This window comes from Trichechus manatus, unplaced genomic scaffold, assembly GCF_000243295.1.
Source record: "Trichechus manatus latirostris isolate Lorelei unplaced genomic scaffold, TriManLat1.0 scaffold00007, whole genome shotgun sequence".
NCBI classification, from domain to species: Eukaryota; Metazoa; Chordata; class Mammalia; order Sirenia; family Trichechidae; genus Trichechus; species Trichechus manatus.
The window spans coordinates 24,239,425-24,267,160 of NW_004443943.1; the positions used below are offsets into that span (position 1 = coordinate 24,239,425).

The 27,736-nt window shown below is 42.2% G+C and overlaps 1 protein-coding gene across 2 annotated transcripts in view; it reads right to left on the reverse strand.

The window, feature by feature from the left end:
- Positions 1–48: 48 nt before the first annotated feature.
- Positions 49–27,736, reverse strand: part of MMS19 (MMS19 homolog, cytosolic iron-sulfur assembly component) — a 34,122-nt gene continuing 6,434 nt past the window's right edge. Inside the window, exons 2-31 of one of the 2 annotated variants that reach the window (XM_004369992.1) lie at positions 22,996–23,044; positions 20,361–20,461; positions 19,452–19,537; positions 18,992–19,066; positions 18,343–18,412; positions 17,806–17,934; positions 17,656–17,717; positions 13,953–14,039; positions 13,439–13,513; positions 12,959–13,036; positions 12,296–12,434; positions 11,894–12,048; positions 8,134–8,212; positions 7,717–7,842; positions 7,446–7,527; positions 7,000–7,100; positions 6,745–6,894; positions 5,620–5,775; positions 4,073–4,172; positions 3,462–3,564; positions 3,249–3,317; positions 2,896–3,022; positions 2,325–2,425; positions 2,136–2,192; positions 1,801–1,987; positions 1,413–1,495; positions 1,116–1,280; positions 974–1,033; positions 528–628; positions 49–447 (exon numbers count right to left, since the gene is read on the reverse strand). In XM_004369992.1, coding sequence (XP_004370049.1) covers positions 420–447; positions 528–628; positions 974–1,033; positions 1,116–1,280; positions 1,413–1,495; positions 1,801–1,987; positions 2,136–2,192; positions 2,325–2,425; positions 2,896–3,022; positions 3,249–3,317; positions 3,462–3,564; positions 4,073–4,172; positions 5,620–5,775; positions 6,745–6,894; positions 7,000–7,100; positions 7,446–7,527; positions 7,717–7,842; positions 8,134–8,212; positions 11,894–12,048; positions 12,296–12,434; positions 12,959–13,036; positions 13,439–13,513; positions 13,953–14,039; positions 17,656–17,717; positions 17,806–17,934; positions 18,343–18,412; positions 18,992–19,066; positions 19,452–19,537; positions 20,361–20,461; positions 22,996–23,044 — 2,981 coding nt within the window. In that variant the 3' untranslated portion in view covers positions 49–419. The remainder of the gene's footprint in view (positions 448–527; positions 629–973; positions 1,034–1,115; positions 1,281–1,412; positions 1,496–1,800; positions 1,988–2,135; positions 2,193–2,324; positions 2,426–2,895; positions 3,023–3,248; positions 3,318–3,461; positions 3,565–4,072; positions 4,173–5,619; positions 5,776–6,744; positions 6,895–6,999; positions 7,101–7,445; positions 7,528–7,716; positions 7,843–8,133; positions 8,213–11,893; positions 12,049–12,295; positions 12,435–12,958; positions 13,037–13,438; positions 13,514–13,952; positions 14,040–17,655; positions 17,718–17,805; positions 17,935–18,342; positions 18,413–18,991; positions 19,067–19,451; positions 19,538–20,360; positions 20,462–22,995; positions 23,045–27,736) is intronic. The other variant, XM_023740526.1, reaches the window with a different exon arrangement.

A 27,736-nucleotide genomic window follows, 5' to 3' on the forward strand; every position in this document is an offset into this window, starting at 1 on the left:
TACTGAGGCACAGGTGGGGAGAAGGGGAATAGCTGACAGTCAGCCCCATTACCAAAAGAAATCTTTATTCTCCAGCAGGTATACACACATCCACCCTCCCTGGTCCTCAGGGCCACCTTCATCTGCATTCACCCCTCAGCAGCACATTTTCCTTTCTCTGCAACATACATGGAAGAGCCCACAACAAGATCTTTGTTCAAATATAAGTAGTCTCACACTCCGTTACTTCACAAACTCATCCCAAGTCAGGATTCCTATGTTTCTTGTACAGCCATGCAGCAGAGGCCCTGCATTTGTGCTGTGTCAGTGGGAGAGGAAGTCAGAGGCCAGTAGTCTCCCTGCCTTGAGCAAGATGGCTCAGTAGTTAGTAATCCTGGGTTAGATGGTTGGTGAGAACAGTCACAGACAAAGCCAAGGGCTTAGCTGCTGGGGCTCCCCAGCAGAAACCTGTAGGCAAAAAGAATGATGGCAGTATTAGTTGTGAAGCTTATTTCAACCCTCATCTCTCCTGTGGCCTAGAAACTTACCACTCTCCCCTGGCTGATACTGCTTCCTTACGCACCAGTCTCTTCTTGTCATCCAGGGGCTTGGCTAAGGCCCGGATCACCTGTGGTTTGTACGGCAGCAGCTGTGGAGTCAGAAGAAATAACCTGAGCCTTGCTCAACCAAGGCAACTGAAAGAGCCACTTCTCTGACTCCGTCCAATTAATATTCAGAAGAAAGCAAAACTTGTCCTATTTTTCTTTAGTGATTCTAAAGGATGCTATGTGGCAGGATGGTCATTTTATTATAGGGTAGTGGGGTTTACTGGGTCCATTCTGGGACCAAGGAAGAAAATCTTTGCCTGTGTGCACCTTGTAATTTATATCTCAGTCACACAGCAGGGTCGCTAATCCCATTTGACTAAGGCAGAAAGGTACTTCTCTGTCTCGTCTAAGAAATTTCCAGGCCAGAGAGGGTCTGAGGTACTTACCACAGGGGTGGGCAGGCGAGTGAGCGCGTGCATACACTGGAGTGCAGCTATCCGGACCACCTGGAACACAACCATAAGGAGGTGAGGGGAGACCCAAGAGGGTGAGATGTAGGTGCCAAAGAGCTGCTGGGGCTCAACGCACCATGGAAGGGCTAGAGCTGAGGTTCAGAAACTTGGTGACGAGAGTGTCGACGTGAAGACTCATGACTTGGGGTGCTTCCAGTAGAAGAGGCTGAAGACAGCTGAGGGTGGAGAGCTGTACCACACAGTCAGGGCAGGACAGGGCCTCCAGCAGCAAGGAGAGAAGCTAAGGAGCAATAGGAAAGATGGGGGATGACCATGTTATCTGATGATCCTGGCTGTCCTCCTCCCCTTTTTAGCCTTAGCTGGAAACCAACAGCTTTGTCCCTTGCTCAGAAGCCCCAACTGCAGGACTTACTGTGGGCAGCTCTGGCAAGAGCACAGGCTTGGGCAGTCTGTTAAGTACGTGAGATAGACCCTTCAGGTAATTTGGCTTCACATCTGTAACAAATGGAAAAGCTTAGGGGAGAAACTAGACTTAACAATAGCTTGAGAATTCAACTCTAATCTCTGAGGCTGGAACATCAGCCGACTATTAAATAAAAAACCTTTCAAGCTCAGAATAAGCAAGTTACGCTAATCATAGGGAAAAAGCAGGATGAAAATCAGAACATTTAGTCTTCTAGGTGTAGACCATATTACAGCTCTAAAGAAGCACTCAGGCCCTAAATTACCATTTTAGGGAATGTGGCCTGGGCAAGGAGAGAAGGTCTGTGTTTGGGGCCTTTCTTTCAGGCTCTCCTCACCTTGAGAAGCAGCATGGAAGCCCTGGACCAAGGCAGGCACATTATCCGTGAAGAATCGCTGGCGGAACATGATCCGCACTTCAGCATGGCCAGCACGAGTCAACACATCAGAGCAGTCAGACATGAGCAGAGAGAAGCCATCAGCTGCTGCTGGGCCTAGTTCTGGATCACTCAGGAGGCCCATGAGCTAGAGAAAACAGAGTCTTTGAGGGACATCAGAGGAGAAGAATCTTGAATACCCAAGAGGAGAATGGAAGTTGTATCTGGGAGGACAAGGATTGATAGGGAAGTTCCTGGTTAGATCCTAGGTTCTCCTGTCTCTAGGAAGGACTTACTCGGTCTGTGAGGCAGGAGCTGCGAGGATGGTATCTGAGCACTAGGGCCTTTGTCACCTGTAATCAGAAAGAACAATAAGGGCATGCACAACACTCAAACCCAGGACCCTGGGAAGCATATGCTTCTGGTTCGTGGTCAAGTAGATACATTTTATTTAACCAGACATAACTGCCAGTCCAATTTCTTACCCATAGAAGCAATGTAAAGGCCTGAGTGCGACAGAGCCCAGGGCCCAGGCCAGTCTCCACTTTGTCCATAGCCAGCTGTAGGAATTCATCCAACTGCTGCCCTAAAGAGGAAGGAAGAAATGCTGAAGCAAGGCTACAAATTTCTCCTTTAATAATGAAGAATATAAATCATCTAAATGCAGAGCTCCCTGAGAAGCTGTTAAAAAATAACAATTACTACTTTGCCTGTGGACCTTGCCCACTCAGCTCTAGGACATGGGAGCCTGGAATTCTCATAATGCAGGGGTGCCAGCATTTAAAAAGCAAGGGTTGTCTACTTGCAACAAAGAACCATCCATAACAGCTCTGCTGTAGGGAGTAGGATGGCAGAACTAGGTCAAGCATTCTGCTTGTACCCACCCTCCTTATGCCCTGCAATCCTCTGCCCAACTCTGGTCTTGACTCTTGTCCCAAAGGCTGTCCTAGGGCAGTGCCTGAAGCCCTATTACATTATTAGCAAGCTCCTTTTTATGGTGATTCAGGGAGTTCCTGTCCCAGTCTCGCCCTCAAGCTTCATGCTCATCCCTAGTACCTGCAGGGTGCTTGTTGAGGAGTCCTGCGAAGCACTTGGCAGCAGCAGTGGAGGAGAAGGGGCAACTGTGGCAGCAGCTCAGCTCTAGAAGCTCCTGCATGAGTTGGTTTAGCTGAGGGATTTCCACCTACAGAAAACGTGGTCATGTAATGGACCCAAAGAACACTTCAACTCTAAGAGGTACCCAGCAGAAAGCGGCAGCAGGGGCCAGGATGGATGAGAACTCACTTCTCCAGTGGGGGAAGCGAAAGAACACCAGCTTAGCTTGTGGCAAATTTCTGCCAAGAGGTCACTTGGAACCACCTCCCCTTGTCAGGGTTAAACAAGGGTACTCCCCAAATATGCTCACTCACATTTCGCGGCAGGGAGCAGACAAAGGCCATAAGCAGCGCAACAAGCCGCCTCTGCCCTGAGGAGCCATCCTGTAAAGGAAGAAGAACCCTGTCAAGCCTGTCCTGCCCACAATAGGCTTATCTGCTCCTATGCCCATCCCAACTTACCCTCAATCATCAGATTTGAAGGCCTTAAGTCCTAAGATTCTCCTCCCCAATCCATCAAACCCTCACCTGGAATGGCTGGAATCTGCACGGGAAGCTGTTTTCAGGTAGAAAGGAGATGTTGCCATCCAGGAAGAGGGGCACAATGTGGGCCACACTCTGGGCAGCTAAGCTGAGGGTAGAACGTGATATTATCCAAGGAGCCAGGACTCTAAAGCAGCCCTCGCCTCCACAGCAAAACTTTTCCAGTGGGGTTTCGCATTAGAACCACTGAATCAATGGCCCAGGCCATGGTCATTCACGCACTCAACTGTGAACAGCGCATGTTATGTGCCAGGCACCATTCTTGTTCTAGGCCCTGGTGATACATCAGTGAATCAGAGAGATCAAGTCCCTGTTCTCTTGGAGCTTACAATCTAGTGAGAGAACTCAAAATAACGTATATTTAAAAAATGCTCCACAGGTGATTATTATGTACATCTGCAGCTAAGAACCACTGGCCCATGGCTCACCCACCCCCAGAGCCTTCTGGCGCGGAAAATCCCTTCCTCTTACTTTGCCAGCAAAACTTACAAAACAAATAACTGGCTCCACATTTAAATCTGGGTAAAAGGACAGCTCAGAAGACAGTTATCTGCTGCTGCCTGTCGAGAATGCTAACACATCCGTGTTTTACTCACTCAGGGCTCAGATGGGTGGTGGCAGTGCCAATGACAGACACCATGGCAACCAAGACCTCATCCTCCAACAGCACTTTTCTCAGAACTGATAGCTCCTTCTCTGCAAAAACAAAACAAAATAACACATACACATATACACTCGCAGGGAATCACAAGGCCATGTGGTTCAGAGTTCTGTGTGATTAGGTCCTATCATTATGACTGAGGTAGGACCCGAGTTACCACAGCACCAGTTTTTAATCTGCCTCTGGTAGTTCTGCAGTCCTGAGAACAAGCAAGGGACTGGAAACACAAGTGGTCTAATCTGGGGTCACAGAGAGCTCTCTGGAACTTTGTGCATAGTCCTTAAACCCGGCAACAGTGGAGAACAGTGGCGTCACCAAGGTTGGTGTCAACCCACCTCCCCCACGGACCTCCTCCATAACAGACCATAGAGAATCCTTAATGTTTTTTGTACTAATGTTACTCATAAATCATAATTCCCATATATCATTCCTTCTTTTCCTTTAATTACTAGTTCATTCTCAAAAAAGTTATTAATAGGTTCACAAACAGTCATTACCACAATACTGTAGCTAAAACACCAGAAAATTTGATAATATCTGCGACTATAAAATCACCTGCAGCAAGGAAAACCACAGCGCGTGCTTGTAGCACAGACAGACGAAATCATGTGATTCAAAGTGTCATCGCAATTGGGGAATAATGACAGTTCTGACCAGAGTGCTTTAGAAGGTTCAAAAAGTAAACTAGCATAGTTTTAGCCTTGTAGGTATATTGATAACATGTAAGCTGGGCTTACAAAAAATGTTTTTGTTGTTATAACTACAGGGATATTTTTATAGACAGTCATTTTGGTGTCACCCACTCTGACAGTGTCACCCGGTATGGTCCACACCCCCTGCACTCCCCTAGTGACACCACTGGTGGAAAATAAGTGGATACTTGATAGGAATGTTTTTAACATCAGAAACAGTAATGACGGTCTTTTCAAAAACTTAAGTAACATGGACTTATCTTCATGGGCTCTTATCATTTATAGCAACTATCATATATTGAGCACTGACTGTGTTGCCATACACTATATGTTATCTCATTTAATCCTTACCAACTACTCGTGAGGTAAGTATTACTCTTTATCTCCATTTTACAAATGAGGAAACTGATGCTTATATATTTAGAAAAGCTAAATATCTTTGCCCAAGTTAGCAAGTGGTAAAACTGAGGATAAAACCCAACCAGGTCAGCTTGACTCCGGAGGCTAATTCTAACTAAACTAATGTTACAGCACTTTAAAAGGGAAGAAAAAACTGTATCCTTTTGAATGTTGCTAACACTAATAGATTTTGGTTCTTACCACTGGTCAGGCTGGCAACCTTTCCTCTGAAATGAAATCTTACTCTGCGGACAAAAGATTCAAAATAGTAAGCCTCTGATGCTAGAGAATTGCAGTACTAGCAATTCCCAGAGGGTGGCAGTGCTGTTCAATACTAGTGGAAGGCACAATTCCCAGAGGAGGGATAGGGGAGAAGAGGAGAGATGGTTACCTGGCATGGAAGCCTGCACTGCCAGGGCAAGCAGGCAAGGTATAGCTGTCTGATGGAAATACCAGCAGCTCTCGGGGTCCTGCTGGCATTTTTCTGCCACCTGCTGGAGGCTCTGACAGACAGCAATAACTTCACTGGATCCGGTAACCATATTCCCTGTGTGGTGAGAAAGTCAGCATTCCTTGTAAGGTTTGTTTAAAAGCACCTCGAGTTATTTCCGATACAGCAGATGGGAAGAACAATTAAAGAGGAGTGACTAAGGAGACCAGGAGTCCCTTATTAAAGACCCAAGTAATTTTATTCTCTTGTCTACTCTTTTTCATCTATTTAATTTTGGAGTTGAGGCCTGTTCTGTCCAGGCTCTGCAACACAAGTGTTCACACACATCCTCTTATTATTTTCCACAACAATCCAATAATTCCTCCATTTTGTGGAGGAGGACATAGAGGCTCGATGAAATTATCTATGGTTTTTTCAGGGTCACAGTAAGTGCAAAGTCAGGAACCAAACCCAGGTCATGCTCTAAGCCTACTATTCTTTTTACTACATAACAGCTGTTGGAATAGCCACTGCAGACATCCTATACAAGGGCTGCGTGTCCAGAGAAGCAGGGACCTTAGGTGGTTAGTGAGGACCCATGGTGATCATGCATAGGTCTGCAGTAGCAACAGCTGCTGTAACTTTTGCCTTGGAGCAGTACTTCCCATACACGTTTGAGGGGAGGGGATCTTACATGTTACTCAGGGATCCTGTTAAAATGCAGATTCTGATCAGCAGGGGCCTGAGATGATGCCCATGCTGCTGGTCGACAGACGATATTTTGAGTAGCAAGGTCTTAAAGCAGTGCTTCTCAAGTCTGACTCCACATTAAAGTCACTTGGGCACTCTTAACAATTATTCTTGCCCAAGACCCATCCTTCCTCAGAGACTAATTCAGTTGGACTGAGTGAAACTCAAGCACTAATATTTTTAAAATGTTCTCCATGTGACTTTTATGTACAGTCACAATTACAACCACTGTCTTAGAGGCATCAACTCCAAACCTGACCACTGCTCCCCATTCACCTCAGCCCAGCTTTTGGCCCTTAGCCTACTCCTTATTTTTTATTCCTGGTAGGTAGTCACCTTTGTCCATCTGCCAGAGATGCTGCAGCAGCAGAGGCAAGGTCTCCTTGACAATGCTGGGATGTGTTGATACAGCTGACAGGGCTTGCAGACAGCGCAGATGCCGTGAGCATTTGGTGGGCCCATCGCCTCTAGCCAAATCTGACTCCCCTGAAAGTGACACAAGAGACAAGGTTTCACTGTGTGATGGCAAGCATGGAGGTCCTCAAAGTCTTCCTGGGAAGGAGTGGGCTACAGAAGATTAGAGACACATACCTACATGCAACTCCTCAGCAAGCTTGGGCACTAGGTGGCTGCTGAAGGCCACAGGGTAGAGAGTGGCTAGGGTGCCTGATGCTTCCATTGCTGCCACACTGCTGGGGGCATAGGGCAGATGAGCATTAGCTGAGCTTTGGCCCACTATTCTCTTGCCTAGGCCTGCCATTAGATTCAGGAGTGTGGGCTCCTGAGGCCACCATGCTGAAAAGCAGGACTCAAGTACCTATACCACTGAGTTGGACACGACTTCTTAATGCCAAGAGAGAGAGAGAGCGCAGTCCTCCATCTCTCCAATTGGTTAGCAGTCACAGCCAAATACGGGGCCCACCTCCCCTAAGGAGAGCCAAGAGTCAGAAGCAAGAGCCCTGGTCCTTGCTGGTTCTTTTGTTGCCAACACAGAGGCAGGGAAGAACTTGCTCTATCTTGCTTCTTTAGATTCTCACCAACTCTGGGACTCCTCCTCCAGGAAACTCAGTCTGTATAGGTGACCCACTGCCAGCTCCAAGTCCCCAGAAGACAGGAGATCTGTTGTTAAAAGGGAACACGAACATCATCTTTCCTTCCCCACAGCCACCATACCCAAAATCCTATTAGAAATCTCAAATCATCCAGAGTTGTAGGATGAACCAAGACATTAAGGCTGTTCCTCACTAAGACGGAAAATCGCAAGAGAGGGACAAATACCCTAAATTTCTCTCGTCTCTTAAGATGTACCTGGCTGGGCACCCAAGACTGTGAGTGTACGGATGCCAATAAGTTGAAGCTGGGTGCTGGGGTCTGTCAGGGTCATGAACACCAGTGAGCACAGCTGGTCCTTGAAGCCACTCAGAGGCCGTTCATCTAGGGAAAGACAGATTAGAGTGAAACTCTTATATTCCATAGCCCTGACTCAACAGTGATGTAAAGACAACCCGGGGTAGATTTAAGGAGCTTAATCCGACGGGTGTCCAGGAAGCCCACTGGGAAAAAAACAAACAGGTCTGATCCAGTTAGTGTTCTCTTGTGCTACAACCTCAGAACAGGGCCACCGTTCTAAACTACTTCTCTTTACAACTCCTTGCCCTGCTATCCTTTATAGGACTACAGTGGTGAACAGCGCCCCAGGTTACCACAACTGAAAGGTGAACTCACCTTTGTCTTCATAGCCCCATTTCTGCTGCAGCTTCAAAAACCCAAGCATCATTTCAAGGATTGTCCGCCGGTGGTTGCTCTGTAATGTTTTAAGTAGTAATGAAGTAAAAAAGTCAGAGAGATAGAATCAGACAGAATATCAGTAAGGAAACAGAGGACTTGAATAGCACTATAAATCAATTACACTATATATATATATAGTATATATACATACACACACACAAAACATTCCGTCCGCAAACAGCAGAATGCACATTTTTCTCAAATGCACATGGAACATTCAAGAAGACAGACCATTTATGTTAGGCCACAAAAGTCTCAGTAAATTTTAGAAGACTGAAATAATAAAGTATCTTCTCTGATCATAATGGAATGAAACTAGAAATCAATAACAGAAGGAAAAACTGGAAAATTAACAAATATGTAGAAATTAAACAATTTTAAACAACCTATGGGTCAAAGAAATCACAAGGGAAATTAGAAAATACCTTGAGATGAATGAAAACAAAAATAAATACCAAAAACTATGGGATGCAGCAAAAGCAGTACTAAGTGGGAAATTTATAGCTATAAATGCCTACATTAAAAAAGAAGAAAGATCTCGAATCAATAACCTAACTGTACAACTTAAGGAACTAGAAAAAGAAAAGCAAAATAAACTCAAAGCTAGCAGAAAGAAGAAAATAACAAAGATTAGAGCAGAGGTAAACAAAATAGACAACAGAAAAAGAGAAAATCAACAAAAACAAAAGGTGGTTCTTTGAAAAGATCAACAAAATTGACAAACCTTTAGCTAGATTGACTAAGAAAAAAGAGAAGACTCAAATTACTGAAATCAAAAATGAAAGTGGGGCTATTACTACTGATTTTATAAAAATAAAAAGGATTATAAAAAAATACTAGGAACAGTTGTACTCTAACAAATTGGATAACCTAGGTAAAATAGGCAAATTCCTAGAAACACTCAAACTATCAAAACTGATTCAAAAAGAAATAGAAAATCTCAACAGAGCTGTAACAAAGAAATTGAATCAGTAATCAAAAACTTTCCAATCAGAGATTCAAACTGGTTCATTCTGGTTCAAATCCCTGCTGATAATTTGCATTTCTAACAAGTTTCCAGGCGATGCTAATGCTGCTGGTTATGGACTAATTGTGAAAACCACCAGTAGAGCACTGGTTCTCAAAATTTATTATACATAAGAATCATCTGGGGATCTTGTTAAAATGTAGATTCTGATTCAGTATATCTGGGGGTAGAAAAGCAAAAGCAAATCTTCATCAGGGGTTTGAACTGGCTCGAAGCCCAGGACCAGATGGCTTCACTGGTGAACACTACAAAACATTAAAGAAGAATTAATGCCAATCCTTCTTAAACTCTTCCCAAAAACTGAAAAGGCGGGAACACTTCTAACTCATTCTATGAGGCCAGACTATCCTGATACCAAAGCCAGACAACAGTACTGGAAGAAAAGAAAACTACAGGACCATATCCCTTATGAAATCCTCAACAAAATACTAGTGAACTGAATTCAGTGGAATATTAAAAGGATTATAGACCATGACCAAGTAGGATTTATCCCTGGAATCCAAGGATGGTTCAGCATATGAAAATCAATCAATGTAATATGCGACATTAATAGAATGAAGGAAAAAACCCACATTATCATCTCAGTTGATATAGAAAAAGCATTTGACAAAATCCAGCACCCTTTCATGATAAAAACACTCAAACTAGGAATAGAAGGGAACTTCTTCAACATGATGAAAGCTATATAGGAAAAACATGTAACAACTAACATCATACTCATGGTAATAGACTGAAAGCTTTTCTTTAAATATCAGGAACAAGACAAGGATGTCGGCTTTTGCCACTTCTATTCAACAGGGGGTCGCCATGAGTCGAAATTGACTCGACAGCAATGGGTTTTTTTGGGTTCAACACAATACTGAAAGTTCTAGCCAGAGTAATTAGGCAAGTAAAAGAATTACAAGGCATCCAAATTGGAAAGGAAGTAGTAAAATTATTTGTTCATTGATGACATGATTCTATATAGAAAATCCTGAAGAATCCATAAAAGATCTGTTAGAGCTAATAAATGAATTCAGCAGAGGTGTAGGATACAAAATTAACACACAAAATCAGTTGTATTTCTACATACCAGTAATGAACAATCTGAAAAGAAAATTAAGGAAACAATTCCATTTCCAATAGCATCAAAAATAATAAAATACTTAGGAATAAATTTAACCAAGGAGGTGAAAGACACGTTGAAAACTACAAAACACTGCTGAAAGAAATTAAAGGAGACCTAAATAAGTGGAACAACAGCCTGTGTTCATGGAATGGAAAGACTTAATACTGTTAAGATGACAATACTACCCAAAGCTATCTACAGATTCAATTCAACCCCTGTCAAAGTCTTAACAGTGTTTTCTGCATAAATAGAAAAAAAACCACAAAAACACCAAACCTGTTGCTGTTGAGTCAATTCCAACTCATAGCAACTCTACAGGACAGAGTAGAACCGCCCCACAGAGTTTCCAAGGAGCGCCTGGTGGATTCAAACTGCTGACCTTTTGGTTAGCAGCTGTAGCTCTTAACAACTATTCCACCAGGGTTTCCTAAATAGAAAAACCCATCCTAAAATTAATATGAAATTTAAAGGGACCCTGAATAGCCAAAGCAATTATGAAAAAGCATAAGAAAGATGGAGGACTCACACTTCCTGATTTCAAAACTTATTACAAAGGTACAATAACAGTGTGGTACTGGCATAAGGACAGACATATAGACCAACAGACTAGAATAGAGAGCCCAGAAATAAACTCTCACTGATATCGTCAGTTGATTCCCAACAAGGTTATCAAGACCATTCAATGAGGCAAGGACAGTTTTTTCAACAAATGGTGCCTGGAAAACTAGATATCCACATGCAAAAGAATGAAGTCGGACCCTTACCTTACACCATATGAAAAAATTAATTCAAAATAGATCAAAGATCTAAATTTATATAAAACTCTTAGAAGAAAACATAAGGGAAAAATCTTTAAGACTTTGGATTTGGCAATGGATATGCTACCAAAAGCACAAGCAACAAGAGAAAAAAATAGATAAACCAGACTTCATCAAAATTAAAAAGATTTGTGTATCAAAGGACCCTATCAATAGAGTGAAAAGTCAACCCACAGAATGGGAGAATATAGTTGCAAATCATGTATTTGATAAAGGATTAATACTCAGAATATATAAACCTTGAAAACAGTATGCTAAATGAAGTAGGCCAGCTACAAAAGGACAAATATTATATGATTCCACTTATATGAGGTATGTAGAACAGACAGATTCATAATGACAGAAAGTAAAACAGAGATTACCAGGGGCTGAGAGGAGGGGGAAATAGGATATTGTTTAACAGATACAGAGTTTCTGTTTGGGATGATGAAAACATTCTGGAATTAGATAGTGGTGATGGTTACACAACTTTGTGAATGTACTTAATGCCACTGAATCGTACATGAAACAATGGTTAAAATGGAAAACTGTATTTACATTTTATCACAATAAAAAAAAATGTAAAAAAAAAAAAAAAAAAGTGAGTCAGGGTAAGAGTGAACAAAGGAACCAACAGTAGCTAATGGGGGCAAAACCCAAGATCTGCCATCTTGACTCACACTCAATATTAGTGTTCCGTCTCTATGAGAAAGAGATCCTAGCAAACACATCCTACCATTTCCCTAAAAGATTCCACTTCCTTACCTGACTGTGCTTGTGGAACTGTTCCAGCAGCAAAGGCAGCACATTGCTGGTGATGTGGTCACAGGCCCGGGCAGATGCACCTGCAGCTGCCTGCAACAGTTTGGCACTGGGCCACACCAGTTTCATGTCCGGTTCACAAAGATGGTGCCTGCAGTCTAGAGAGGCAGCTTATCACAGACCTGGGAGTAAACCGAATGTTTGATCCCCTGCAGTCCATGAAAGGTGGAGACTGAGACCTGAGACAGTTTGCTAGCCGTTACTGCTCAGGTTGTTTTCAACTCGAAGTAGGACTGCAGCCCCAAATCACTGAAGATGTGGGGGCTACACATGAAAGGTCACTGGCCCTTAAGCAATTTTATCTCTAGTGCTCACCCCCCTTTCTGGCTGCCATAGCCCCATTACCCTGTAAGATGTTGCTGAGGAAGGAGTCAAGAAGGTCCTCAGCATCAGCCCTCAGCACAGAGCGAGACAAACACGCAGTCAGGGACTGGAGAGCCGCCAGACCCTCTGCCTCCACCCGCTCACTTGCCGTCTGGAACACCTGTCAGGGAGGATCCCATGGCTACTGAGGTGAACCTGTACCAAATGAGACCCCACCCATCCACTGTTTATTTCCTTGGGCACGGGGGGTTTGAGAACCTTTACAGCACAGCAATGGAAATCAACCCCACAATGAGTTCTTCTCAACTGGTATATTGTCATCAAGTCCTTAGTCCCACTAGGATTGATACACACGCTTTTTGAAGAACAGAATGCCAATTCTGAGCAGTAGCTGCTGAGGAACCTCTATTCTAGGTCTTTCCCTCTCCCCCTCTATTCAGCATGGCACCATGACCTATGCTCCTTACCAGGGAAGGACAGGAAGTGGGCATTGTGCAAAGGTGATCTAGTGCTATCAATGGGCAGCTGACTCTCACATAGGGACTTTCCCCTTGTCATTCAACTGGAAGTATGCCCCCTTGCTTGGCCCTGGGAGCAACAAAGGGAAAAGGACAAGGTATATTATTTCCCCTTACACCTGACAAATGGGGTTAACAGTAGTGAGTCTGTCCAAGTAACACTCACCTCCCTGCGGATAGAAGCCCAAAGGCTCGGGAGGAAGTCCTTCAGTTCCTTCTGTCCATATACAGCACAACAAGCATTCTGCCAAGTGAACCACACATATGAGCTATCACATTCAGACTTCCTAGGATATGCAGGCATCTCAGTATAATGACACCTGAGGGAGCCTGGCTCTCAGCAGAAAAGCCAGCAGTGTTTCATAACAGTCCTACCCAAGGCACAGGAAAATAGAAGCTCACCTGATTGCTGAAAAAGAAGCTTAAAGAGGGAGCTCTGGCCAGTCTTCCCTAGGTTACCCCTCAGTTACTACGGGACAAGACTATATGCAGCTGGGAGCTTTAGTCAACATACAGACCCAGATCCTAGGTATCCCTCTTTTGAGGTCCATCAAACTGCTCCCTGGCTGTCCTAGAAATCTATAATCCTTAGCACCCCCGACTTATCTAAAGGCAGCCGGACCCTGAAAGGAGAAAAATCACTCACTAGAGTCTGCAGAGAATCCAGCTTGGCACTCAGCATCTCAGAATCCACCTTCTCTATCAGAAGGGGCAGCAGGAACTGTGGGAGAGAAGGAAGAACTTAAGCCTGAGATGGTAGTGTCTCAGCCGCACAAGGGTCAACAGTGCCTCATTGCCACCAGTCCTCAGGGGCAGGTGTTACATCAAGGAATTACACTCAAGTTTAGAGTTACGACTGAAAGGTAACCTTTCTGCCAAACTATGACCAGACCCCAAGTCACCTGAAAAACGGCCTAGTGTCCAAAGCTATGGGATTTCAAAAGACAGCACCACATAAGGATTGGATTACTATTTTAAAGGAAAAGTTAGTAAAGTTTGCTACTTTGGAGGTCTGACTCCCACAAGCCTGAAGACACCAGTAGGATGTCACTCTCTAAAATGCTATATGAGATCCTTCTGATTCTCCCCATACTTTCACTGTTTTTTCTTCAGAGGCTTCTATAGGCTGAGGCTATACACCTTAATATTGGTAGACCCACCTCAGCAAATCGGGGTGTCGAAGCCAGCACAGCTCGAAGACTCAGGATCAGATCTTCTCTCTGGATACCATGGGGATCATTAGGGGGCTGAAAAAGGGAGAAGGGCTATGGGTTTGTACAACTCTTCTTCACACTTGGACATAAGTTTCAACCTGGTAACCCTGCAGAACAGAGTAATATCTACACCCAATCTGGCGGAATAGTATGATATACGGCCCCAGCAGAAGACAGGCTTGCTCTTATGTGTTCCTTGGGCATTTTTTCTTTGTGACATTAATTTTCCATTTGATTACATTGCTCACATCTTACCACTCAGAAATGAACACCCTTAACCTTCTGGTGTATTACTTTCTTTTCTCTCTATATATATGTAACGACTGTGTTAGCATATACTGTTTCCCTATAAAATACATACTTAAAAAAAACAGACCTTTTATACATATGGTTTGTAATCTATTTTTTCACTTAATACATTAGGAACGTTTTCCCATTAACATATTCTTTCATAACACTAGTTTTAGTGGCTGATAGTATTTCACTGTGTCGTTGAGCCACAATTTATTTAAATAATGCACCATTGAGCAACATATCTATTTTATCACCCTTATATAAAAGCTCTAATTCTGGCAACATAAAATGTTCCCCTTCAAATATAGGATTTCTAGGAAAATTAAAGGTCTAAAAACATAAAAAGCACTGTAGGTTTCTGCATCAAGATGACAGAATGAAAACATGCATCAGATTTTTTCCCCTCTGGGAGCCCCACCAAAAATAACGGTTTTGTTTTTGTTTTTTAAAAGACATAAAGCTAAAGATTGAAGAGAACAGGAGAAGAGATATTAGCAACAAAATTTCAGAAGGTGAAAAGCAAATGAGTAAGAAGAAAATGACTTAACAGACTCAAGACAACAGAATCCTACCAAGGCTGGGGAAAGCTGAGTAACTACTCATATACACTGCACAATCCTCAAAAGGCTCTAAGAACTGGCAGTACCAGGTACCTTTGGAATTGGGAGTTGGGCTAAAGAAACAATTTGACCTCCTAGCTTCCCTCCCAACTCCTTCCTAACTGCAGCACAATCTGGAGGTTTAATTCTCTGGAGAAGGTAAAACAGAGGTCTCTGGTCTTGCAGATGCAGGTGTAGCTGTAGCTGAGGGCTTCCAGAGAGAAGGGGATGGGGGAGGTAAACACAAAGGATTACGAATCAGAAGGAACATGGATTTATCCACAGCAACTGAAAACTAGATATAAATGCAGCAATACCTTCAAAATCTTTGGGAAAAAGAATTTCCAATTCTTTGCAATTTTCAGATTTGCAAAATCTAAAAAATTTTGCCTTTGGATGTGCACCATCAAAACGAGGGAGTAAACCACAAAATCAGGAATACATGAAAAAACACACAAAAAAGGAGATCTAATCCAAGAGAAAGGATAAGGAAATTCCTAGGGTAATGATAAAGGAAGATCCAATATCTACTCTGCAACAGGAGTAGGAAGCAACTAGTTGAGACTGGATCACCTTACAAACTTTGTGGCCAAACTGTATCCATATGTCAGCCTTCCCCGTAGAGCAGGGGCTGCAAACTATACCCCACAGGCTAAATCCAGCCCACCTTCTGTTTCTGTATGGCCCACAAGCTAAGAATTGTTTTTAGATTTTTAAATGGTTAAAAACAAATCAAAAGAATAATATTTTGTGGCATGTGAAAACTATATGAAATTCAAATTTCAGTGTCCACAAATAAAGTTTTATTGGAATACAGTTATGCCCCTTAGTTACATACTCTCTGTCTGTTTTTGTGCTATTAACAGCAGGGTTGAGTAGTTGCAACAGAAACCACATGGCCTACAAAGCCTAAAATATTTACAGTCCGGCCCTTTACAAAAAAAGTTTGCTGCCCCTGCTCTAGAGTTAGCAAATGGGGATAGTGAAAGTCAAAGGAACCTGCACTTGGACAGATGAAATCCACTATGGTGATGGCATGTGACTAAACTGATTGATAAGACAATACTTCCAACACAAATATTTACACTAAAGCCAGGTGTCTCTCTTTTAATTAACATCTTGACAAGAGCACTCTGCTTCCCATAGACTACAGTGCAGAACAATGCACAAAAATCTGCTTGAATAAGAGAAAGTCTCCTTTCATTATCTTCATGTAAGCTTGTTTTGCCTAGAAAATATACAAGTAGCTGGTTCACAGTGATTGCCTCTGGAGGAAAAATGGACAGTGGTGGTAAAAATGTGTGAGAGAGACTTAGTTCTCTACCCTTTAAATGCTGAATCATGCTCACTGTACCACTTTCAAAAGAGTGAGTAAAATACTCTTTCCCTCCCCCAAATTATAAATCCACATATTCTTTGATCTAGCGATTCCACTTTTAAGAATTTATCCTATCATTATACTCATATACATGTGAAATGATACACATACAAGGTATACAAGTTGCTGCACTGCTCATAATGGCAAAAGGTTGGCAACAACCTTTATTTAGTAGAGGACTGGTGAAATTAATCAGGTATTTCCATGCAAAGGAATATTATACAGCCATAAAGAATGAAAAGGCTAATTTATAGGAAACTCTCCAAGATATACTGTTAAATGAAAAAGGCAAAGTACAGGAAAACTGTGTATGTATGCCACCATTTTTTTGTAAAGCATCTGCTTATATATGGATGAAACACCTCTGTAAAGATATAGATATGATTGTTAAAACTGATTGACTATGGAGATGGGAAGTTGATGGTAGGGAGATTTCTACCCTTTTGCTCCTTTTCAATTTTGAATCATGTGGCCATATTATCTTTTCAAAAAGACAAAACAAAACAAAGCAAAAACGGAGAAACTTAGTAGCCTAACAAGGGCTTTCAAGAACGTATGAATCAGAAATAAGGGATACTGATATGAAAGAGATGAAAAGAATTTCAGGAGAGAGGTGGTCCAAGCAATGTGATGTCAACTAAAATAAATATGGTAAAAAAATCCTTACAGTAAAGATGGTTGTATAACTTTAAAGACAGTGATAGTCAATATTGAAATGTTGTTTGGTGTGCTGTGATGTAACTCTTTTCACTTCTTCCAAACCATTAATGTTTGCAGTACACATGCCCATACACACATGGTGACAAGACCCTGAGTATCTGAAAGTAAAAGGGAAATCAAGATGCAGAGTAGAAGGAAGGGGCTGAGGGGGTCACAGCAAACATCTGTACATACTGTGTTCAACCGTGCCTTCTTGTTTTGTCAATTTGTTTCTATTGCCTGACATGCCCTCTGCAACTCCAGAATCATATCCTATGCATCCCTCAGAAACCAAATGAAACCCTATCTTATCCGTGAAGTCAGTTCCTGCCTACTCTAGCTCACACTGAACTCCATCTTCTCAGAACAACTACAGCATCACGGATTTTGGTACACAGTCTCATACTGTTACTTAAATGTCTCAATAAATTAAAGCTACAATAGAACTAGATTATATTCTTCAACGGCAGGGACCATGTTTTATATTCTTGTAGGCTCCCAGATACCTGCTGAATTGAATCTTCAGAGGTCAAATGCCTCTCCACTTCTCATTACTAAAACATAAATTCATGGGGGCAAGGACTGTGTCTACTTTGTTCACTGCTGTATTCCCAGCGCCTGGAACAGGGCCTGGCACATAACAGGCACCCAATGAATATGTGAATAAGATGCTACTTACAGGGGTAAAATCAATTGGAAAATAACAGGATGTCACTTCAAATAACTCCTCCACAAAGGGCCCTATGGAAGAGACAAAGAATCAGGCTGATTTATAAGCTCATTCATCTGACAAGCCCCAACCATCTAATTCATGGCTACCAGAACACACCAAGGCTATAGTCTCTGGAGATGAGGTCATGGACAATACAGAAGGCCACCAGAAGATTACGAGGATCCTTTTCCCCATCCATCACCTGGATGAAGCCAAAGGTGAAGTCAGCTCCTAGGCCCTTCAGCTCTAAGAGAAGAGAACAGGGTCACCAATGTCCCATATGATAGAAAGTTTGGGCTTTCTCCTGCCTGTGTTCTCCCTCTACTATCATTGCCCACCCCCTGCCCTTTCCTGCCTACTGCAGTAGAGCAGACCCTTTTTGTTTCCCTACTCCAGGAGATGTATGCAGTGAAGAAGAGATGTATAACATACACACATTGTTACAGAGGTAAGGATTTGAAACACCAACTCAAACTCTACCCTTCCTTTACTTCACTAGGGAGTGAGTACCCCCACTCCCAGTTTCCCTTTATCATTCTCTCTTAGAGTACTGGCTTTTCTATACAAGTCCCAAGCTAAAATGAGTTCTACTAAGGGCAGAACAAAAGTAGGATGTGCCTGCTTTTCAGATTTCCCAGACAGCCCTGCTTTTACCTTCTTCCCGGGTTTGCATGAAGTTGGTGATGATACTGTAGACTGTGTGTCGGTCTACCTGTGGCAGGGACTTGGGAATGGGAGAGAAAGAAGTAAAGAAAGTGCTCAAAGAATACTTTAGCTGATACAACTACGTCCTGCTTCACAATCCCTAGGTGGGCAGTGCTCTTTATACCAGCATAAGATCAACCTAAGAGCAATTGCAGAAAAAGGATATGGCTATTGGCCCAGCAGTACAGCTGTGGGCCAGTAACCAAAACCTGTCTGATATATGCCTTACTTTCTTTAGGCGCAGGAGACACAGGTCAGATATAATGGTATGCATACCTCTCCTTATATAAACCAGACCTGTTGCCGTCAGGTCAATTCTGACTTATAGTGAGTCTACAGGACACAGCAGAACTGCCCCAAAGGGTTTCCAAGGAGCGGCTGGTGGATTCGAACTGCCAACCTTTTGGTTAGCAGCCAAGTTCTTAACCACTGCGCCACCAGGGCTCCTTCTCCTTATATAGTAGCAACGAATAGCCTAAACAGTCAAAAGACCTCAAAGAGTTCAGAACTTAGAAAGCAATATCTTTTGCCATCCAATTCTAGTTATGTCAAGGGGTAGGAGGTAGAGGGAAATAACAGTGTGACTGTTATTACTCACCTGTACGTGTACCTCCTGGAAGATAGCTTTAAGGACAGAGACAGCCAGCCCTGGAGGCAAGGCCACACACATGCTCTGTGGGAGAAGACGAAATATGTGAACACCAAGGGAATTCTCTAGCATAGTCTCCAAATACAATCCTATAACAGACCTAATTAGCTACAATGGGACACACAACACACTGGTTCAGGGAGATGTGCCAACAGGAAGAAACTTGGTCCTCTTTCTCAATCTAGTTAGGTTCTATGTAGCTCCTTCCAGTCTGGCTCTGAATTCCAGCTCCCCATACTTTTATTCTCTATGTAAAAACAGAAGTGGGGCCAGATGACACTAATTTAGTCCCGTGTTTGGGTATCTGTCTCTTAGCACCTGAAGCCTCACCCGCAAAGGGCAAGGAGAAAATTCACTGGACAAGAGTTCCCGCGAACATGGTTATGTAACGAAGACAACGAGAACTCACAAGTGCCCTTAGACCCTGCAGGACAGATGGGATCACAAGATGATGGTCCTTCAGCCGGTTCTCATAGAAGAGGATCAGGTGTACCACTGTACAAACCAAAATCAGCCATTAGTTAACATGGGCTTGGCAAAGGCCCACCAGCCCTGTGCCTTCCCTGAGCTTATAAGGGTCATTCCTGCTTTGGTTTCACCACAGATTTTCTCTTTCACCAAGAGATATGTCCTATGTCTGCCTGGGTCCCCTCCCATTTGTGGTTGCCTTAAATTGTTCAGTCAGCAAAATAGGTGAACATCTTTTACGATCCTTTCTTTCATAGGTCTATAGTTAAACCCATTCTCGGCTTCAGAACTGCCTTTCTGTAGAACAGGGGTTGGTAAACCTTTTCTTCAAGGGCTGGACAGTAAATATTTTAGGCTCGCAGGACATATGGTCTCTGTCACAACTAAGCACCTACTCAACTCTGCTGCTGTAACATAAAACCAGCCATAGATAATAGGTAAATAAATGAGTGTGGCTGGGCTCTAATAAAACCTTGTTTATAAAAATAGACCTACGCCTATTATAGAAGATAAAAAAGTTGTTGGCTTTTTTTCCTTAGGACTTCAAAGGACTTTGATATTTCATTACTTTCCCCCTTCAACTAAGAAATACTACTTCGCCCGTTTTACAGAAAAGGAAACACACATTGAAAAAACTGGTCTAAGGCTATGTTTGAAAACCAGGTGTCTTTTATCTCAATTCTAATCATCTCTGCCACATATACTACCAGCAAAGAATGAGGACCTCGAATTAGTAGTTCTCAGTTACCTCCTGCCCTCCCTCCTTCCCTCCCTACAAAGTTGGCTTGAATAGAATGGGAGGCCTTGGCTCAGTATCCAGCAAGACACTCCTTACTAGTGATGCCAGTACCTTCCTTTTCCAGGAGCAACGAGTGACAGTGGAGTAGGACCTGTGACAAAAGCTGGATTCCTCGTGCCCGAGTTCGGGGTTCTGGATTTTCTAGAGAGGACCTGGGGGAAGGTAGGATAGAGAGAGCCTGCCATTACCCAGTTCAAACCTTTGAAGGAATAAATATTTTGTAATTAATCACACTCACCCCCTGGGCATGGAAGCAGAGACTAGTATTAAAGGAGTAAAAATAACCCAGGAAGATGCTTCTGGGGTACCTTGCATTACAGACACTAGTAAGGACAGAAACATAAAGCACCGATCCCCAATCTGGCATCATTAGAGGCACATGTGACGCCATAGCCAACAGAAGTTTCTGTCTCCAGGAACACTAAGCATTGCACCCGGTGGGCATTGTGCTTACTGTCTCCCCTGTGGTATGATTGTGACATTTCTCTGAAACAGAGCTTAGCAGCTACCCACAGGGCTTGAGAGATGATTGGCAGCTGCAGTTTCTACCAAAACAGGAGAATAAACATATTTTTGTAAATTACTGCTAAGAAAAAAATACTGAGAGCAACCATCGAGGTCCTAGGAAAACGACTTTATAACTGGAGGGTTATAGAGTGAGATGGCCAGAATACAAGTTGTAATGATTTAGGATGATCAATATGGGAGAAGCTGAACTGAAGCAACAAGGACATGATTTATCTTCAAAATAACTCTGTACAGAGATTACACTTAAACATATTAGAAGGAATCTAAGCAGGAACAAGCAGGAAATAGGAGATTTCTGGAGGAGAGTTGGCCACTTGAGTTAAGGTTCAAGGATAACGGTTTATATAACTAACAGCAATAAGGCAAAAATAAGATCACTTTTGATAAGATCCTTAGGATAGGAACTTGTCACAGGTCTCTGCTCAGGAAATAGACAAGTGCATTCAGAACATTTAAAAATGGACTGAGGCACACAAATGTTCATAACATCATTATTTGGAATAGCCAAAACGTGGAAACAACCCAAATATCTACTAACGAATGGTTAATCAAAACGTGGTATATATCCATACAATGGAATACTATTTGGCAATAAAGAGAAACTAAGTACTGATACATGCTAAAACATGGATGAACCTCGAAAACATTATGCTGAGCAAAAGAAGCCAGACACAAAGGCCACATATCATATGATTCCATTTATATGAAATGTCCAGAACAGGCAAATCCATACAGACAGAATGCAGATTAGTGGTTGTCAGGGGCTGGAGAGAGGGTGGAATGGAAGTGACTGCTAACGGGTATGACATTTCTTTTAAGGGTAATAAAAATGTACTAAAATTGATTATGATGGTGGTTGCACAAATTTTTGAATATACTAAAAGCCATTGAATTTACATTTTAAAATGGTAAACTTCATGGTATGTGAATTATTATCTCTATAAATATGTTATTTAAAAAAATGAACCTAGGCCACAGCAACGAGAGTAGAGTCCAATGGTCTCCTCCATAAGAGAAATGCATGATAGTGACTAAGCTTCCTACCCAAACAAAAAAAAACCAAACTCGTTGCCATCGAGTCGATTCTGACTCATAGCAACCCTATAGGACAGAGGAGGACTGCCCCATAGAGTTTCCAAGACTGTAATCTTTACAGAAACAAATTGCCATATCTTTCCCTGGATGAACTGCTGATGCGTTCTAACTGCTGATCTTTCGATTAGCAGCTGAGTGTTTAACCACTGTGCCAAACTCACTGCCATCAAGTCAATTCCAACTCATAGTGACCCTACCAAAAAACCCATTGCCATAGAGTCCATTCTGACTCATAGCGACCCTATAGGACAGAGTAGAATTGCCCCATAGGGTTTCCAAGGAACGCCTGGTGGATTTGAACTGCCGACCTTTTGGTTAGCAGCCATAGCTCTTAACCACTATGCCAGTGATCCTACAGGACAGAGTAAAACTGCTCCACAGGGTTTCCAAGGCTGTAAATCTTTAAGAAAGCAGACTGCCACATCTTTCTCCTGAGGAGCAGCTGGTGGGTTCAAACCGCTGACCTTTTGGTTAGCAGCTGAGCACTTTAACCACTGGGCCACCAGGGCTCCTCCTTCCCCCACAACCCCAACAAATTTCTAGTTTTCTCTGTTTCAGACGACACGCTGGCTGTGATAGTTACTAACCTTAATAATAAAAGACCTGTCAATTTAAATGGTCTACCAATTGTGAAATATGAGGAAAGCAGGCATTAGACTATAAGCACATGCTTCCTTTGGTGCTTGGAACACCTGGTCACTGGTTATAACACTGATCTTTCAGGCATTTTCTCAAGGCTTTTCCTTTAGTGGGGGGTCTGATGCGGGGTCAACGATCTGGCGACTAACTCCCCAGGCAGGGCCCATAGTTTGTATGAGTCAGACCCAGGCTGACTAGAATCTCATGGGGATGGGTTGGCCTAAAGCAGTACAGAAGAAATCCCAGCTGTAACTAACAGTTGATTGCCTTCAACTACCCACCTCACCCCAAACCTGTGGGTTGAGCCAGGAGCTGACATGGCCTACATGCTCTGCACTCCCCAACACTTCCTTAGGAGCCACATAACCTTTTCAGAGTGTACAGGCAAGGCTGGAGAAGCGCATTCTAAGGTGGAGGCTCTTACCCAAGGGCTTCCACCACTTGCAACACTGTATAGCTGCCAGATTTCACATCTAGAGGAGACAAAAGAAAGAAATTAGGGAAAAAAAAAAGTTATCACAGGGTTCAATGGCTCTAATCATAAATGTTTCCTGTCTACCCTAGGCTTTGTATCATAGGGCTACTATGCTTGCCAAGAGCCCCTCCTACACATTACTATAACACTTCAAATATGCAGCTTCAAGTACAAAAACTGAAAAGGAAGTAAATATATCATTTGTAACGATATAATTGTGTACCTGGAAAATCCAAGAGAAATAACTGAAAAAATGATTCAAACAATGAAATATTTCATTAAAGTGGCTAGAGACAAAATTAATATTCTGAAATTGAAAAAAAAAAACCACACACACACACAAGGAGACCCGGTGGCACGCAATGGTTAAGCACTCAATGGTCAGCAGTTCGAAAGACTGGTGGTTCAAACCCACCCAGCGGCTCCACAGCAGAAAAGACCCGGCAATCTGCTCCCATAAAGACTACAGCCTAGAAAACCCTATGGGGCAGTTCTACCCTGTCCTATAGGATAACTATGAGTCATAATCAACTTAATGGCACACAACAAGTTTAACAATGGTTGCCTCCAGAGAAGAACACTGGATAGCAAGGGGGTTGAGAGAGGAAAAAAAAAAAGTTTTTATCTTGGAATAATCTTTGATTTACAGTAAAATTGCAAATACAGTATGGAGAGTTCCCAGATAAGCTTTCACCCAGTTTCCTCTAATGTTAACATCTTACATGGTACATCTGTCAAAACTAAGAGATTAACACTGGTGTTACTATTTGGAAACCCTGGTGGCATAGTGGTTAAGAGCTACAGCTGCTAACCAAAAGGTCAGCAGTTCGAATCCACCAGGCGGTTCTTGGAAACCCTGTGGGGCAGTTCTACTCTGTCCTACAGGGTCACTATGAGTTGGAGGTGACTCGATGGCAATGGGTTTGTTTTTGGGGAGTACTATTAAGTAAACTCTCAACTTTATTTGAATTTCACCAGTTTTTCTACTAATACCATTTTTCTGTTCCAGGATCCAATCAAGGATAGCACATTAGCCATCATGAATCCTTAGTCTCCTCTAATCTATGAAAGTTTCCCAGTCTTTCTTTTTCATTACTTTGATAGTTTTAATGAAATATTTGATAGAATGCTCCTCTATTTGGGTTTGTTTGATGTTTCCTCATGTTTAGACTGGGGTTATAGGTGTTTGGGAAGAATAACACAGAGGTGAAATGCCCTTCTCATCATATGTCATGTATCATATCATATCAGGGATACAAGGTATCAACATGACTCATCTTTCACTGGTAGTGTTAACTTAATTAAGAGTGTCTGCCAGTTCTCTCCACTATAAAGTTACTATTTTTCTCATCCCATCCTTTTTTGGAAGTCACCAAGTGCAGCCCATACTCAAGAGGAAGAGGGAGATTAAGCTCCACCTCCTGGGAGGGAGAGGTATCTACATATATTATTTGGGATTCTGTAAGGAAGATTTGTCTCTTCTTCCCCTTTATTTAAATCTATCAGAATAGACTCATGTATATTTATTTTACACTCTGGGTTATAATCCAATACTATGCTATTTATTTTGTTGCTCAAATTGTTCCAGCTTTGGTCACTGGGAGTTTTTTTAGGTTGGTTCCTGTATCTCTCTGACAAGCCCCTATCTTTTCTTGAGCACCTTCTAGCACTATAAAATGCTACAGGGTCATCTTGTAATTCACCTGCCTTTTCTCCAAGAAACCCTAGTTCCTTTTATTGGAAAATGCTATTTAGAAACTAAGATCTGGATGTGGATGTGCTCAGTTCATTTGGGGTGTCACTGTTTCTAGCTAGACCCTCTCAGCAGAGAATTGAGAAATACATGCATGTATACAAGCCATATGAGTCCCTAGGTGACTACTAACTGAAAGACTGGCAGTTTGAACTCACCCAGAGGTGATCTACTTCTGAAGGGTCACAGCCTTGAAAACCCTGTGGAGCACAGTTCTACTCTGACACACATGGGGTTGCCATGAGTCAGTACCAGCTTGACAGCAAGTGGTTTTTTTTTTAAATACTAACCCATGTATACACACGTATCTATCATTATATTTCTGTATCTATCCACATTATATATATATATTATACATACTAAACAAAAGTATATTAAAGTCTCAAACTCTAATCCAGTCCCACAGGTTCTGGCCTTTCCCCCATATTTGTAATTTTTTTTCTCTGACAGTGAAAACATGGTTTTCATTATCTACCATTTATTATTTGTTTAACCCTAGTATAGCTGTAAAGTACTTCCAGAAATGTCAACCTCTACCTTGTGAGAAACAAATCTATGAGCAGAGTAAAGTTTTGTCTTTAGCTTAGCTTTACAGTTTCCAGACAAAATACTGTTTCTGAAGTTACTTAGGTCAGCTCCGTTTTCCCCCAGCCCTTCAGTGAGAGTATGTCATATGCTAGTAACACAGTGAGATTCATTTGTCCCAGTCTACATTCCATCTTAGGATAGAAGAAAGACTTCTCACTGTATATCCTTTTGCACCTTTTGAATGTTGTACCATGTGAATTGATTACTTACTTTTAAAAATGCAATTTTAGCATGTAACAATAACTCACACAGATCTAACAGAAGCTTTTTAGGCAGTATTTTCAAGGGAAAAACAAAGAGTAAAAGGTGAGTAATCTTCCTAAGAGTTTGGTTATCATAGAGGAGTTCTAGCTAAAGTGTGGCAATTAGCAAATTACTTTCAGTAGCCTATTCTGGGTTCCCAAACCACCTACCTCTAAATACAGGCTCTAATTAACTAGTCAGCTCTTGCCAACACAGGACTTTGGCTAAAGTGAAAAAGAGGCTTGAGAAACCTCGTAAACATCTAGTTCCCACTAAATCTGTGGTCTCAGAGAAACAACTGTGAGCTGAGCTGGGCAGAAGCCCCCACTCTGGTACTAGACTAGGGAGAAGTCCAGTCAGACTGTGAAGGAGAGCTCTAGCCAGGATTCATAGCTCGTGACTGGCACCAATTTAGACATCAGGCACTCTTAGCCCTACTTGTGCCAGGATGTGGAAGGCCCAGCTGCTGCCCCCTGCTCCTGAGAAACAACCAAGGGAAAAAATGAGCAGGCTGTAGGGTGGGGGAAGGGGCAGCAGCCAGACTAACAGGACAAACAAACTAAGGAACCAATAGCTGGCTTCTACATCCAACTCCTTAATGGCAATACTTAAGTGAAGAGAAATCTCCGTTTCTGGGTTACACAGCATGAAAGACTACTGCACCATCGGGGAGGATAAAAAACAGTACTTTTTGGGAAGCCCTTGGCAAGAGCCCAGGAAACTCTACTGAAACCCAAAAACTAATTTCAATAGTGGCCCCAGGAGTTAGCAATTGTACATAGGAAGCCAGAGGGACTGATAACTGTTAAAAGCAAAGGACATCACTAAACACAACCATCTTTTTTCAGCAACACCATCAAAAGTCCCTGTGGATGCTTGGACTAGGATCCATCTTTGGAAATATCTCAAGTGCCCCAAGACAAAGACCTGCCTAAAAAGTCCTACTCTGTTGCCTCTAAGTTTTCTTTAAAAACAAACAAAACTCTGAGGTAAAATTTACATACAGTGAAATGCACAGATCTTAAGCGGATAATGTGATGAACTTTAATAAAAGTATACATCTGAGTAACCAACATCCCAATCTGGATATGGAACATTTCCATCACCTAAGAAAGTTCTCTCATGACCCCTACCAATTCCTTCACTCACAGGTTGCCTTAAATTTTCAGGATACATCAATATGAAAGTGGCTACATTACAACTACAAAGAAACATCCACGTGCAGGTGGACTCCTTGAATCCCAGTACATGGCAAACTCTTCTGGCTGAGCCCGTTAGTCTTCATATCTTTCACAAGGATCCCATCTGGAATTAATGCAGCACAAACGTAAGAAAACTGAAGTACAAAAGTAGTATAGAATTAGAAAAAAATGAAGAGATAAGAAAGTTATCATACTATAGCTAATAAAAGTAAGGAAAATAGTGAGCAGGGTGGCAAAAAAAAAAAAAAAAAAAAGAAATGGTATTTTCCAAATGCTTTCACAAAGGTGAAACTAACATCTTATTCTAGTTCTTTTGAGTCTTATCTCAGAAATGTCTTTCAAATATGGCTCCTCCTTTTCATCCCCCCTAACCAGATTATGGAGCCCTAGTGGTGTAATGGTTAAGATCTTGTCTGCTAACCGAAAGGTTGGCAGTTCAAATCCACCAGCCACTCCTTCAAAACTCTATGGAGCATCTGTCCTATAGGGTTGCTATAAGTTAGAATCAACTCAACCGCAATGGGTTTGGTTTCTTGGTTTTTTAACCAGACTATGAAGCTCTGGTGGTGCAGTGGTTAAGTGCTATGACTGCTAACCAAAAGATCGGCAATTCAAATCCACCAGCTGCTCTTTGGAAACCCTACAGGGTAGTTCTACTCTGTCCTATAGGGTCAGCACACAAAACAATAACCGGACTATAGCAATAGCCTTCAAAATAGCCTTCTGCTTTTTGGGTTGATGAAAATGTACTGCAATTAAATAGTGGTGATGAGTGCACAACCTCGTGAGTGTGCTAAAAGCCACTGAATTATACAGTTAAAATGGTGAATTTTATCGCAAGTAAAAAAAAAAAAAAAAAAAAAAATTCTAATCCATCCATCTTCTCTCCAGAATTACCACCTAA